The 14,512-nt window shown below is 40.4% G+C and overlaps 1 protein-coding gene across 1 annotated transcript; it reads left to right on the top strand.

Annotated features, from left to right (window-relative positions):
* Positions 1-374: 374 nt before the first annotated feature.
* otud6b (OTU deubiquitinase 6B) lies at positions 375-4,478 on the top strand. The gene is made up of 9 exons (XM_053863207.1): positions 375-553; positions 868-1,016; positions 1,906-1,998; positions 2,087-2,287; positions 2,401-2,515; positions 2,641-2,702; positions 2,891-2,997; positions 3,857-4,000; positions 4,107-4,478. The coding sequence occupies exons 1-8, from the start codon at positions 487-489 to the stop codon at positions 3,936-3,938; spliced, it is 876 nt and encodes a 291-aa protein (XP_053719182.1). The 5' UTR covers positions 375-486; the 3' UTR covers positions 3,939-4,000; positions 4,107-4,478.
* Positions 4,479-14,512: the final 10,034 nt, after the last annotated feature.

Genomic DNA, 14,512 nt, shown 5'->3' with positions numbered 1-14,512 from the left:
TTGGATTCTGATTCATTTTATTTCTATTGATTTTTCTTTCCCAAAGTAAGAAGAACATGTTATATAATCTCTGGAAGTGCATTGAACTGAATGAATAAATAGGAAAATTGCCGACAGGACGTTCAACATGATGCCGTTTTTAAAGCCTTTGCATAATTATCATTTTATCTACCAAAGAACATGGTCCAGTAGAATGTTGTGTGTTTCTTTCTGAAGTGATGGAGTAAAATGTGACCCCAAATGTAATTGTTTACGTCATATGCACCTGTACCGTAGTGTATTTCCAGTTTGTCTGTAATAACGGTAACCAATCCACAGATGGCGCTAGGCAGACGCTAAGACTATGCGCGGACGCGAAGAAGTAATCATTCACTTCCGTGTTACCACCAGCACGTTGAAGTTGCTGAGTATTTATCAGTAACGTGTCGTGATTCGTCCGAGCAGTTCAGCCAAAACTGACAGAGAGAGAGGTTGCATTGCTCGAACATGGATGGAGAGACGCCAGAGGAGCTTTTACTGAAGCAGCACCGTAAAGAAAAAAAGGACCTTCAAGGTACATCTTCTATTGTTGTGTGAAATGTCTGTTGCGCATCAATGGGATGCACATGTATGTCATATTGATATGTTGACATAGGTAGATATTGTCTTATGTTCACCCATTAGATGTCTGGTTTTAACAAAGCATTACTGTTGTTACTGCAACAAAATCGCTTGTCTCGTCGTGAGCAATTATGGTTTGTAGTTGTGAGGTAAGATGTCACAGCTAAATCTAATTGCGTGACTTCAACTCCATTGTATTGGAAACTGCTCTGTGTTGACATCATGAAAAGGCGTTCAAAGCTAAAATGTAAAATTCTTTGTCAATAGCCAGAATCCAGAGCATGAAAAACGCTGTCCCTAAGAATGACAAGAAAAGACGAAAGCAGTTGACAGAGGAGATTGCCAAGCTTGAGGGTGACCTGAATCAGAAACATGAGCAGGAGCTGAAGCAGCTGCAGTCGAGCACAGACACACAGGTAAAACACTGCTGCACCTTTTGTTTATTCATAAAACATACGATGGCAGCAGTAGTCACTTTGGATGTTGATTGTTAGTTCTGTGAAATGTACAAACAGTGGTACCTCCGTTCTCGACCACAATCCGTTCCAGCAGCGAATTGTTGGAAATCAGAATACATTTTTCCCATTACAATTAATGGAAAAAGAAATGATGCGTTCCAAGCCTTAAAATAGTCTTTTGTAGGAGTGAATGTAGAGTGTCTGCTGCAGGTGGCTGTTCCTCTATGTGTGTGGCCGCTGCATGTGGGAGGGGTTGCCGAGTGAGTGACGTCTCTCCAGAAGTGAAGAGGTGCCCGGTGCGTGTCCAGCTCTGAATGTGCGCTTCTGTGCAGTTTGGCTGTGACAAAGTCATAAACCAAGTAACGCTCTGTCCCAGACTCGCCTCATCCCTGTCCCAGCTCCAGCCCACAACAGGACATCAAACCCTGGAGTGTGCGCTCCAGCCTCGGAGGTGTGGAGAGCACCTCCCCTGTGACACTCTACCACGGTCCAGTGCAGAGACAGGAAAGGTCTTATACCTCAATATGAAGAAAAAACAGTCAGTAAATGTAGCTAACGGGACACGTCTGCATACAGAGGCTGCGTTATACACAATAACAGAGCGCGTTGTGGGTCAGCTGATTGGTCCACGCGCGTTATGTTTTTTCCGGCTATTTTCGGGGGCGTTCGAGTTCTGGATTTTTGTTCGAAATCCGAACCAAAAAAATCTCGAACCTTTTGTTCAAACTCCGATTTGTTCGAAGTCCGGGACGTTCGAAAACCGAGGTACCACCGTATTCCTCTGTGGAAATGTTTGACGAAATCCATCATGGCGGCAAATATTTGTATTTATTTATTTTTGTTGTAGGAGGTGCTAAATGGAGTCGAAACACTAAATATTGAGAACACGGAACCGGAGGATGTGAAGCAGCCTCGTGTTACCAAGGCTCAGAAGAGAAGAGTGAGTGCCTGGGATTTTGTACATTTAATTACAATATCATTAATGACATTTGAAAATAAAGCGATGTTGATTACTTTTCTTTTTAAAGGACAAGAAGGCTGCTCAGGAGAAGGAGAGAGAAAGCAGAATAGCGGAGGCCGAGGTGCAGAACCTTCAGGGGGCGAGGCACCAGGAAGGTCTGAAGTTGGCCCAAAAGCTCTCTCAACTACAGCTCCAGATTAAAGAAATCCCATCAGATGGCCATTGTATGTACAGAGCCATTGAAGATCAGCTCGGGCAGCGCTCTCAGGTGCATTTATAAAATCATAATGGCACGTGTGTATGAGTGCTTATATTCAAAATGATATCAAACCCTTTTTCCTTCCTTTCTTTAATAACCAACTGCATTCCTCATTATTTTAGTCACACATGCGAGTGGCAGAGCTGCGGTGTCACACAGCCACACACATGAGGAGCCATGTTGATGATTTCTTGCCATTTCTAACCAATTCGAGCACTGGTGACATGTTCTCTACAGGTAACTGTTCAGCACAAGATCACTTTGGTGCCAAAATATACTTTGAACAACTGGCTGTACGCAGAACATTGTCCATGTATCTGTTTGCCTACCACTTAAGGTTCTGTTTGTTTACACCTCACCAGATGAATTTGAGAAATACTGCAATGATGTGGAGTTTACTGCTGCTTGGGGCGGACAGTTGGAGGTGAGTCTCCTTCCTTTGACAGTGGCGTTTATCTTCTTTGTCTTTTGGCATTTCCACCGTATCTTCATCCTCCTCGGTCCACCTCTCCTCTTCATGTCCTCACTCCCTGTGTTTCCATGATGAACCTCACAAGTTGTCATCCTCTCCTTCTTCTGTCATAAACCCTTTTTATTCTTTCTGTTTTCCAGCTGCGGGCTTTGACGCATGTTCTTCAGTCACCGATCGAGGTGATTCAGGCTGATTCTGCAAATATCAGAATAGGAGAAGAATACGACAACGAACCCGTCGTCCTTGTGTAAGAATATTTCATTTCTTTAAGGAGTTTACCAGGAAGTGGATGCTGTGATTGTATCTCAAGTCTTTAGTAAGCACTACGCATCCACACATCAAGACACAATCGTCCCTCTGAAGTGTTGTGGGACCAGATTTCACATTGTGGCTGAAGCCCAGCATCAGCATAAAATGAAACCCCTTGGTTTGCACAGCGGAGTATGGCGTCGCGTCTGCAGCAGTTAAGACACAGCAGTGAACTTATATGAACTCGTGGTGGTGGCGGCTACATGCTGACCTCAAAGTTTTCATTGGACCTTGTGCGATCACTTAGAGCTGTGCTGTTTCGCAACCCGGTGATTCTGCTGTTAAGTGCTGCTACTTTTTCCATCAACCGATCCATGGACCAAGTGCGACTTGTCAGAAAAAAAAAAGACTCCCTCACCCCGGGGCACTGCACTCAGCATTCGACTTATGATCTGCTCAACTTATGTCCACCCGTACTTCTGACCACAGCCAGCAGATGCAAGCGGATGCTTATTTATTTATTTATTTTTATTCAATGTCTGGCACTGCAGCATGTAGCAGCCAGGCAACACGTACGACAGTTACGGCAGCACAGTATCCCAGCATCTCACTCTCACACAGCTACCTACCACTACAGTAGCACCTATAACCCTCGCATCGGCTGTTTTGAATGGCATTCGACTTATGTCCAATCCAACTTCCGACCGGTTAGCCAGAACCGACTCCGGTCGTAAGTCGGATGTTACTTGCACGTAAAAGTAAAATATTTAAAAGAAAGTTCTAGCAATTACATGGTTAAGTCTTTGTCACGTTTTGCACAAATCATTCTTTGAAACTAAGCAGACATGTCATTCCAGTTACATGCATCATGCCTTTGGACTCGGAGAACACTACAACTCTGTGGAGCCACTGAAGGAATCCGCCCAAGAGGAAAGCTGACAAGCAGCTTTGCTTGAAACTATTGGGACGTTTTGGATACAAACAGATTGAACTATATATATGTATATATATATATGTGTATATATATGTATATATGTATATATATAGTTATATATATATATATATATATATATATATATATATATATATATATATATATATATATATATATCTCAAATTAATTCACTCAAATGCTTGAATTATTAAATCCACACATGGCAGAACAAGGTGATACCAAGTGACTGTATTCTGGTCTGATCGTTGTGTACTCAGGAGCTTTTTGTGGTTGCAAATGAGCAGTACTGTTTAGATCAGATTATGACATGAATGGAGAAAATAGGAACATTTCACTGTAGGTCATGCAAATGCATTTTAGCAAAACTGAAGATTTAGGTTTTTAACAATCCAACTGAGTCATTGGAATGTTGCACTGACAATAAATGCATGTTTCTTTTGCGTATGACTGAAACCATCCATCATTGAATTTATGTGAACTAGTTGTGTAAATCATATCTTAGCCTCTTAAGTAATAAAACATGACCTGCCATCATGTTCATATTGTGTTTATTTAAGGCAAGACGCTTCCTCAAAGTAGTTCATCTGTGGGAAAAGAAACATGCAACTCAAGTTGCTCATTCCGGCCGGACATGTGGAAAGACGGACCACGTGAGGACGTCTTGGATTGAGGACCGATTGACTTCTCATGACTAAAAACTACAGTTTTTTTCTGTCACCACTTCAGTCAATGACAAAACATCCCCCTCTGTTTTTCTATCACTTCTTGATTGGATGTGTTACGTTTTCTTTTTTGTGGGAGTGGGGTTGACTATTTACTGGGTTTCTGCCATAGTCACTTAGTGATGGGTGAATGAGGCATCATAAAGCATTTTCGACACAATGACACACTGTGCTGATACTGTGTTGATACTGTGTCACTGTATACGGACACCTGCTGGACATTAAAAATCCCTACAGGCAACCGACTTGATAGACTGAATTGACATTTTGACCTTTGACTGATTGATGACCTACTACATATAACAATATCATTTAAGTCTTTACATTCATTATTATTCCATATCTTTAAATATGTAAACATGTATCGTAATGTGAAAACAACGTGGATGAGGATGCTTGTGGACTTGTCTTTATTCAGAAAAATACGTTTTTCCAATGTTTTTCCATTTTTTTATACCTTGAAGACAAGTTGAAAATCTGCGACAAACTGGGAAAAGATTGAAATAAGTACATCGCTGTTGCAGGACCCATCACTATAGTCACCCCCCACCAATGGCAGGAGTCATTGACTACGTTCGGCATTGATTCACAGCCAATCGTACCAAACACAGACAAAGGTTTTTAGGAGGTAGCAGGAAACACGTGTTGCTTTAACTGCTCTTCTCGCCACACTGCTTCCAATCTCGTCAGAAGGCTGCCACCATCGCTGTTGTTGTTGTGGATGAGCCGTGTCAGTGTATACACACTGGTTGCGTCAAGGTGCGCGACTGCCCCAGTGACTGCGTGCGCATGCGTCACCAATAGTACCGTTCATCAAGTCAGTATGGTAACACCTCATCCAGCCCTGCTATTCTGAGGAAGCGTATTGTTCTCTACAGCAGCTGGCCTGCTGTCACACTGACCCGAGTGTGGTCGCACCAAAGAAACATTTTTGTGGTGCAGGTTGTGCTGCAACACAGTACTGCAGTGAGATGCTGTCATCTTTTCATGGATTGAGATTTGTCACATTTCACTCTGCAGTAGATGACAGTTTGCATTTTGCCCATCACTTGTGATAGTACTTTCAGGCAAAGTTAGAGGTCTTTTGAGCCAATAATACTCGATTACCAACTCTTAAAAACACTTCCGGCACTTAACTTAGTCCCATAATGGACTGCAACAATCATGAAGGAATTAGGCTTTGTTTGGGTCATTGTAAGTCTGAGCCACTGCAGCCTAAATGAAGCATGTGTGCATCATTTAATGACCTTCTCCTAACTTGTCTCCATTTCAGCTTGAGTTTCTCTTGAGTCTAAGTCTAAGCAGTTTGTTTCATCAGCTCTTGGGTGGAAATCACTTTTCTGCAAACACTTGAAATGTTTCACACACCACGCAGGTGCGTGATTTTATTATTCCCCTTTGTGTTGCCTTCTCACTTGCTGAGCTGAATTTGGGAAATAATGTCTTGCAAGTGGATCCAGCTGTTTTAGACCACCTGAGGTCTTTCAGGAAAGTCTTGTTTGGAAATTAAATTACACGAGTGCCACCTGAGCGGAGGGTTGAGTTTCTTCTGATCCGCCTGATTAGATTTGTTTGAAGGAGACACACAACACCAGACATCTTGACCCAGCTATGCAGGTGGATTGGCTGCTAGAGACTGAAGTCCCTGTGGAGCCACATTTGGCCTCACTGGCATCAGAGTGAAATGTTTAACATCATTGTTAAACTAGAAAAGGCAGGATATGCTGTGAACCTTTTCCATGGGATAGTTGCCTTATTTACGATTCACCCACCAAGTTTAAAGTTAACACTTCAACGTTTATTTCTTAGAATATTGCACATTTTATTTGGTTCATATTATTTTGTTTGAAATCATTTTGGCTTTCAATTGAAGCAGCTATTCCTTTTTCACTTTCTTCTCACCCATGATGGATATTTACCCTGGTTCATGAACTGGACTTGGAGCTTCCTTTTAACGCTTTATAAAGTGAATAGATTCACCTCAAGATAGATCCCAAATCCTCCGGCTCATGGCCATGTGACCTTTAAACAAACAAAAATCGTTAACTGTTATCTTATTTTACTTTATTTCATTACGGATGTCTAGCATCATTTACAATTTTTAGTGTTGTATTGTTTAGCTCACGATATTTGATATTTTGAAATATTATCAAAATAAAGTTCATTGGATTCAAGTTATTTCCAAATAAATTAATACAATACAAAAACAAGTAATACAGTATAAAAATCTGAAAAAGTCTAATAACCCCACTTCAGGTGCGATGAGTCTACTAACACCAGAGTTACGGCTCTAAAGTACTTTACAGAGGCAACGTTGATGGTTCGAAATGATGCGCCCTTTTCTCTCCAGCGGTATGTTTGAACTCACAGCCAGTAGGTGGCAGCCTTTGCGCGTTTTATTGATGTACTTTCCAGCCGACTCTGCTACTGAAAACCGATGGGAACCAAAGCAACACAGTAACACGTTTAACATCAAGTTAACTTCCTGCGTGTCCTGCGGTGTGTATTTACATGAAGATGCTATCTCGCCAAATGACTGTTTTTATAATCCCCCCCTTCCCCCAAACGCCTTTGGGCCTTCCTTTGAAGGTGCCGCGAGCGGTGAAGCCCAGCACAACTTTGCGGTCAGTCGAATCAAAATAGGATCTGAAGATATGCTGCTTGGCTTCAGCCGAAATGTCTTGTAGTCGAGACGTTTAGTTGCCTTCCTATGAATGGTGTCATTCCAGCAAGGCCTTTCCAGCATTCCCTGCAGAAGGCGACGAGGACGTTGGTGAGTAACTGCGGGCGGTTGTTTAAACTATTGATATGTATCTTTCAATACGGATATAATGTGACAGTTGATACCTCTCAAGGCAACGTTTTTATGCATAACGTAAGTTGAGTTTCACTCAATGACAGAATTTGAACCCTCCCGCCATAAATAGAATGCGACAGTTGATAAAAAAAAAAAATTGAATACTGAATTTTCTGCAAGTGTGATAGAGTTTGTTTGCCTATAACTTTACCTGGGTTCCATTGCAGTTTTTCACAATTTCGTATGTCCTTTAACTGTTCTCACAAGTAAAAAAAAAATGCAAAAGTTATGAAAATCATATTTTTAGAATTCTTTTTTTTTACGTATGTATACAAAATTATTTCAAAATTAGGTCTTTGTTTTTAGTGTTGCTGAGGCAAAAGGATTTTTGTTGAGCTCGACAACTTCCTCAAGCGTGATAAAGTTGATAATAGATATGACATTAAAAAAAATCTCCTATATACTCATTAAACGTCTTCTTAATGAAGTTTTATTCATGAGACATGTTTAGTATCTTTGCAAGAGGAGATCATAATCCATTTTAAGTTTTCATTACTCTGCTTTAGCATATAATACCAAACAATGTTATCTTTGCTCTATTAAAAAGCGATACCAGCCTCTACAAAAAAAAAAAAAAAAAAAAAAGCAACACAGCTCGAGAGTCTGCCCCACATCCTGCAGCGGCCCTATCTCCTCATCCATCTCCAGCAGTGGCATCTGTTCATGCAAGAGAGAGATTAGAAAGAAAGAGAACTTCATTTCTAGCAAATTAATTTCCGTCCACACCTCCAGAGCCTGCGAGCTCATTCTCTCAGTGCTGCGGACGCTGCTGCATGTGTCTACTGAGTCGGAGCCTCATGCATAATGCATCAGGTTTAATTGCAAACCCAGAAACTAATGACTTTGGACTGGTTAACAGCAGGGGAGCTATACATCTCCTGCAAACTGAATGAAAAATCAGCTCAGAGGAGAGAAAAAAATCCGCCTAGTCCCTAATTGATGAATAATTGAGGCGGCTAGCTACAGGGCATAATTGTGACATTTTGTTTCAATCAATTTCCAAGTGGTGTGGGGGCGAAAGTGCACTTAAAGAGAAAAGCCAATGACAATGAGCACGAACGAGGGGCCAGAAATAGAGCAGTATGGTAATAAAAATGGACATTTCAAATGAGGTCAATGAGGTGACATTCAAGGAAGTGAACCAGACTTTTTCTGTCAATAAATAACCCCCGCCGTTTTACTCTCCAGCACTCGATTCATCTTCACTTTCCCCTTAAAATATTAATACTTTTGCCGATTGCAGAAGAGAAAAAGATCACTTTTTATACTTTATAGGTCATTTAGCTTCTGAGATATTGCATCAATAAAAAGCAGGAAAATAGGTACCGGTATATCAAGTAACATGCTGTGTCTAAGATAATAAAAAACTTTATATATATATATATATATATATATATATATATATATATATATATATATATATATATATATATATATATATATATATATATATATATATATATATGGATGTAAGGGTGATTTAACTATAAACTCAACACCATACAAAAGTTTATTTTAAACTAATGCATTTTAAAAGATATGGCAATAATACAATTCCTTTAATAAATTTCCTTTAAAATATCAAGATTCCATATTAAACTATAACCAAATTACAATGAGATGCTCCAAATACAACAGTATATTTGTTGTGATTTAGCGGCACTTTTAGTGAGTAAAGTTACCCAAAGTGACACCTTGGATGATAGTAACTGTCCTTCAGTCAAAATTACGAAAACACGCTGCAGATGATTATAATAGCAAGTATACGCTTCATTTGTCAGCATGCTAGCAGTTTGTGGATTGTGCGGAATATTCTCTGTAGTTATCTATTTCTGTATTTATCTTTCAGAAAGTGAACTATTGCAGAGTCCATTTGTATATTTGAGTGGTTGTAGCATATGCTTGGTAGAAGTTCCCTCTTCTTCTCTGCTCCTCTTCATCAGTCTTTGTAGATCAACATGACCAGCTGTGTCTCTCTACTAGCTCAGGTGACCTCAGTGCCCTTGCTTTTGTTAACAGTTCATTCGTATGTGCTCTGTAATCTGGTTTATACATTATTCCAATAGCCTTCATCTGCAGCAGAATAGTGGTCTTGTAGGTGTTCCCCCAGTACAGTACAGTGTTTGCAACGATCTGTCATTCAGGTAGAATCTGATTTCCCTGTCATTGTGTGGTTTTTCAGCCAGAACACTAAAAAAGATGAAATATTTTGACATTTAAAAACAGATTTTTTTTGGAGTGATGTTCGGCACCTTAACGTTGAACACAACGTTACACAACACCATGTGTAACGTTGTGTTCAACACGTTCAGCCCTCATTCCTTGTAGCCAGACAGCTCCCCAGTGTAGTGTAATGTTATTATTCAGGTGTTTGCTTGGTCTGTAAGTAGGTCATTCTTTTCTGCTAAATCTTTATGGTTGAGAGGCTGATGGTAATTTGCCCTTGTGCACGCAGCAGATGTTTGGTCCTGAAGCGACAGAGCTACAGCAGCTCGGTGGCCCCAGGACTTGTCTGGTGTCTAACAGCCTGTTATCTACGTGTCCTCACACCAGCACCAACACCAAGACAAAAAAACAGAACAAACACAGATTCTATACCGCTCAAACACAACATAGACCACTCCACTCCCTGGGTATTTGTTTTCATTGCAACCTCAAATGTGTACACTGTTGTTGTTAATAGTAATTAACAGATTTAAAGAACCCCCGGTTTTGTGGAGAGTAAACACACTGGTTTGACTGACGTGTATGTAAATGAAGGGGCTGCATCTTTGAGGCGACGCCATACGGGCGGGAGCAGTGCACTGACAGGAGACATCTGCAAAAAAGAAGCGTATGAATTCCTGACATGCCTCACTTATGCTAATGAGCTGCTCGCTTGCTCTGATATAATTACGGGGAGACGATATTGCCTTTGGTGGAAATGTCTGTCTCACGCGGCCCGGCTACCTTCCAGTGCTGGCGAATGACTACAGTGGAGTGGTGGCTCGCTGGCTTCCCATTTGCTTGGAGGTGACGTGAGTGATGTGGGCTCTGGGTGACCACGAAGAGAACAACCCTGGTGGTCCCTGCGGATATTCCCTTTATTTCTTATATGAAAGACAGTGTGCTTTGATACGCTTACTTGATCACAAGACGCGATTTACCGGTAGAAATATGATTCAGATATGTGTTGAGGACCATATGGTTTGTGTCATCAGAGCTCTGACTGGGCATAAACACGGTTTTCAGCTCTTGTTTTAATGGGTTTCTTGCCACACTTTAAAAATATAACTCATTAAAAACAACTGTCTTAAAAGTTGGATGTCCTTGCTAATGAGTAGGCATATTGAAAACGTGTGGAATCGTATTGTTTGGCTGCTTTGATATCGAACTCGGATTCTTATTTTTGTCACTGCTGGTGGGTTGATAAAATGAGCTGTTTTCTAATGCTATGAATGTAACAATGTCAACTATACAACACAAGCAATTAAAGGCAATAGAATCGAACCTTTATTTTCACTTTGAACAATAACATTAACCTAAATACAGTGTTGAGGGACATCAATTATTTAAGGTTCGCTACGATGATCAGAGATTAAACAACAACTGGGATTGTTTTGACGTTGTGATTTATAATCCTGAGCGGTAGGGGGCAGTGTTAGTCTCTGCTTGTCCCTGACAGATGTGTGCGTGGTGGGATGTCTGCATGCACCCTGCAAATAGTAAGAGTCAAATGCCATTTTTAACGTTAAAAAAAAACACAAGCAAAGCATCCGTGCGCATGTGTAATATAAAAAACATATTTAATGGCGAATGAGTGAAAAATGTTGATGGAACACACTTCATTATGACAATAGATATTACATTCCTTGTTAAAAATATGTATCAATTCATTGCTCATTGAAGTACTTGCCAGAGCAAGACCTCCTCTTCAGTCACCTAATATGCCAGCAACCATTCACACCTCTTCTTATTCTCCTTGACTGCATCCATGAACAGCTGGAACCCTTTTTCTTGATGTTTCTCCAGCCACTACGTCCACTGTCTCTCCTCTCCACTTGTCCAAACCGTCTGAATCTGGCCGCCTTAACCTTGTCTCCAAACTTCCAAAACTCTCCCTGAGTTGTCCCTCTGACATCCTCAATTCTATTGTCTCGTATCCCATGCCAACGTAAGGCCTTGCGCACATGAAAGCAATCTGAAACCACCAACCAGCCTGACAAGCTTTTATGTAGCTCACCAAAGCGTTTGTAATAGCAAGATGGTGCACTGACATTAACAAGCGGCAGTCTTCGGTAGACTGGCAGGTGTATTGTGCTCCGCCGCTGGAAGGTGATGGAACCAGCTGAAGGTGTAGCAAACTGAATTATCGACTCATTCTCAGGATGCAGTTTCACTTAGCTGTGCAGTAAAATGGCCCACAAATGAGATTTCTGAGAAGCGTTGAATGTTGTGGGCTGTCGCATTCAATGAATAAAATAAACTGCATTAAAAAGTCCTGATTTCTAGCTATATGTATTGATAATAACAACAATGACAGACACGTCTGACCTTGTCTCATTTCTACATTCGCATTTTTCCTAGTGTACCTTTAAAAGCAGCTACAGATAAACCACCAAGCTCAATAATAATTTATTTTTCATATTTTTATTCCAACATATAAGTCCGTCTTTTGAAAACTTTGCAAAAGGGTGCATCTGCTGCGCTGTTTCCAGCTTCACTGTAGAAGACCAGCATCATGATTGACGGAATTTCCTTTAAGGTCACGCGATGGCCACTGGAGCATGGCTGTGCAGCGGGTGGGACACCAGGTAGGAGCATCTGGTCTCCGGCTTTTTCTAGAACACACACTGCCTGTGGCACTGCAGGCTTGGCTGGCTGAACATCTGTCGGCGATGTGCAGGACCGGCTGGATGAGCAGACCCTCCACCCAAGCAGCCTGCCAAAGAAGCATCCTGTACAGTAGCGTGTCCTTCAGGAAAGCTGTTTCTGAGCATCTTTCTTTCACTGTTAAAAAAAAAAAACGCAGTCGCCCTTTGTTAAAACTTCTGAGGAGACGTTAGTTTCAATTTAATTTGGTGCTCGGGTCAACTGCAGCGGGTCACTTCTCCATTGTTCTGCATTTCCACCATCCAAACAGAAGCCTGGTCTCCTTAACTTTGACTCCACACTTTTGATGAGCTGTTCGTCACTCAATTCTGGTCTTGCCCTTTGTTGTCAGTGCCAATGAAAACCTGAGTATCTTCACCTCTGCCACATCAAAATCTGCCTCTTATCTTTGTGTCAGAACTGCAGTCGGTCAGTTTAGCTCATGCATCTCTGGTAAATCTGTCTGTTTAAAAATGCTTTTAAGGTCGCACTTGATATTAAGGTGCTTTTATTGTTTCTTGTCCAAGAGTTCTGCGTTTGAATGAAATAAGTCTTAGACCGTGGTTGTGCAGGCTGATGGTGAGAAACTGGAGCTGGCAGCAGTGCAGACAGACGTCCCTCCCATGGTGGTCTGCTATTGTGAATCCAAATGGGCGCTTGATTGATTCATTGAAAGGTTTTGTTGCAGTCTTTTTCCACCATTGAAAGAAAAAGAAAAGGAAAATCACACATAATCATGACATTTTCAGCAGCAAGTAATCAATTTATCAGAAACACGAGGATGAATATCTGTACCAATGTCAGGTTTAGTCCATCAACTGCCTGTCAGGAAAAAGTCAAGCTCCAATGACAATAGAGAAAAGGTCACAGTATTAAATGCATTCTGACTCACTACCTCCTACTCATAAAAGTTATTTTAAAAACTTTGAATGTCAGAGGTATATGTCACCCGCATCAAAACATTCATCTTCACAAAGGCGTATTGTCTACGAGATGTAAGAAGACGTTTTCACAGCATCTAAAACCAGTTATTAAGAGCAATTCTGAATACTGGTGATGGGACTTGAACAAGTTCATTACAATTAATTAATTGCTACATTATTACAATTAATTCATTGTACAAAAATAATTTAAATAATAAAAAAATTTATTTTATTTAATTTAACAGACAACAGGGAAGTGCATGAGTTCCTGGTCCACTGATCAGAGTGATGTACAAGACACGTGGCAGCTAGGATGATAACAACAACAACAAACATGGAGGAATCCCTGAACAAAAGCAAACAAAAGCATCTGTTTGCTTTGGTTCAGGGAGGTTTTTCACTACACAATGGCCAGGGTTTCCACTACTCTGAATGGACTTGAAATTCTTATAAAATTGAAATTCTTATACAAATATTTTCAAGACATTAAAAGGGCTTTAGTTTAAATAAGGTGATATAAAAACTTGAATATAGCCACCATCGTGATTTATTGTGCTGTTGTCAAACTGATGCAAAATAAACAATATTTTGTTGTTTAAATGTATGTATGGGTCCATCATTTGATTCACTAATATGCCAAATTCATTCCAATTGAAAAATGTGGTTTCTTGTGGCAAGTATTCTCATACGATTAAACTGCGATTAATTGAGATTAATTCATCACAAATTCTCAAATTAACTAGATAATTTTTTTAAATCGAATCCCATCCCTAATTAATACGTAACTGGCACTTGAAGGTAAAATAAATAACTCCCAAGTGATGTAAATCAGAAGTAATGTGTCATTATTAATCGTAGTAGTAGTAGTCATAGCAGTAATATTTACACTAAGCCAAGATCATTTTGTATTTCTCTTATTCTGTCATTATATCTATATTTACCAGAAATTATTGCTACTGTTCAAGCTGAAGGTCCATTGGTCAATATACTTAGAACATTTTACAAAATGAATCAGTATCAATTTCAGTATCAAAGGCGCGTGAGCATCGTCTTGTGAGGTACTTTTTAGTGTAAGGGCATTAACAATAAAATACACTTTTCTTTCTTGTTCATAAACATAGCTAACTGGTAGAAATGCTTCGAAGCATGGTGTGATGTATGATGCCCGCTTGACCACCACCTCGCTCACAGCTTTCGGTACGACA

The sequence above is a fragment of the Synchiropus splendidus genome, chromosome 4 (genome assembly GCF_027744825.2).
Source record: "Synchiropus splendidus isolate RoL2022-P1 chromosome 4, RoL_Sspl_1.0, whole genome shotgun sequence".
NCBI lineage: Eukaryota > Metazoa > Chordata > Actinopteri > Syngnathiformes > Callionymidae > Synchiropus > Synchiropus splendidus.
This window is presented reverse-complemented; position numbering and strand designations above follow the sequence as displayed.

Coding starts and splice junctions, on each gene's coding strand:
- otud6b (XM_053863207.1), top strand. CDS start 487: ATGGATGGAGAGACGCCAGAGGAGCTTTTACTGAAGCAGCACCGTAAA. Junction 2,288..2,400: donor AGCTCGGGCAGCGCTCTCAG/GTGCATTTATAA, acceptor TCATTATTTTAG/TCACACATGCGAGTGGCAGA. Junction 2,703..2,890: donor CTTGGGGCGGACAGTTGGAG/GTGAGTCTCCTT, acceptor TCTGTTTTCCAG/CTGCGGGCTTTGACGCATGT.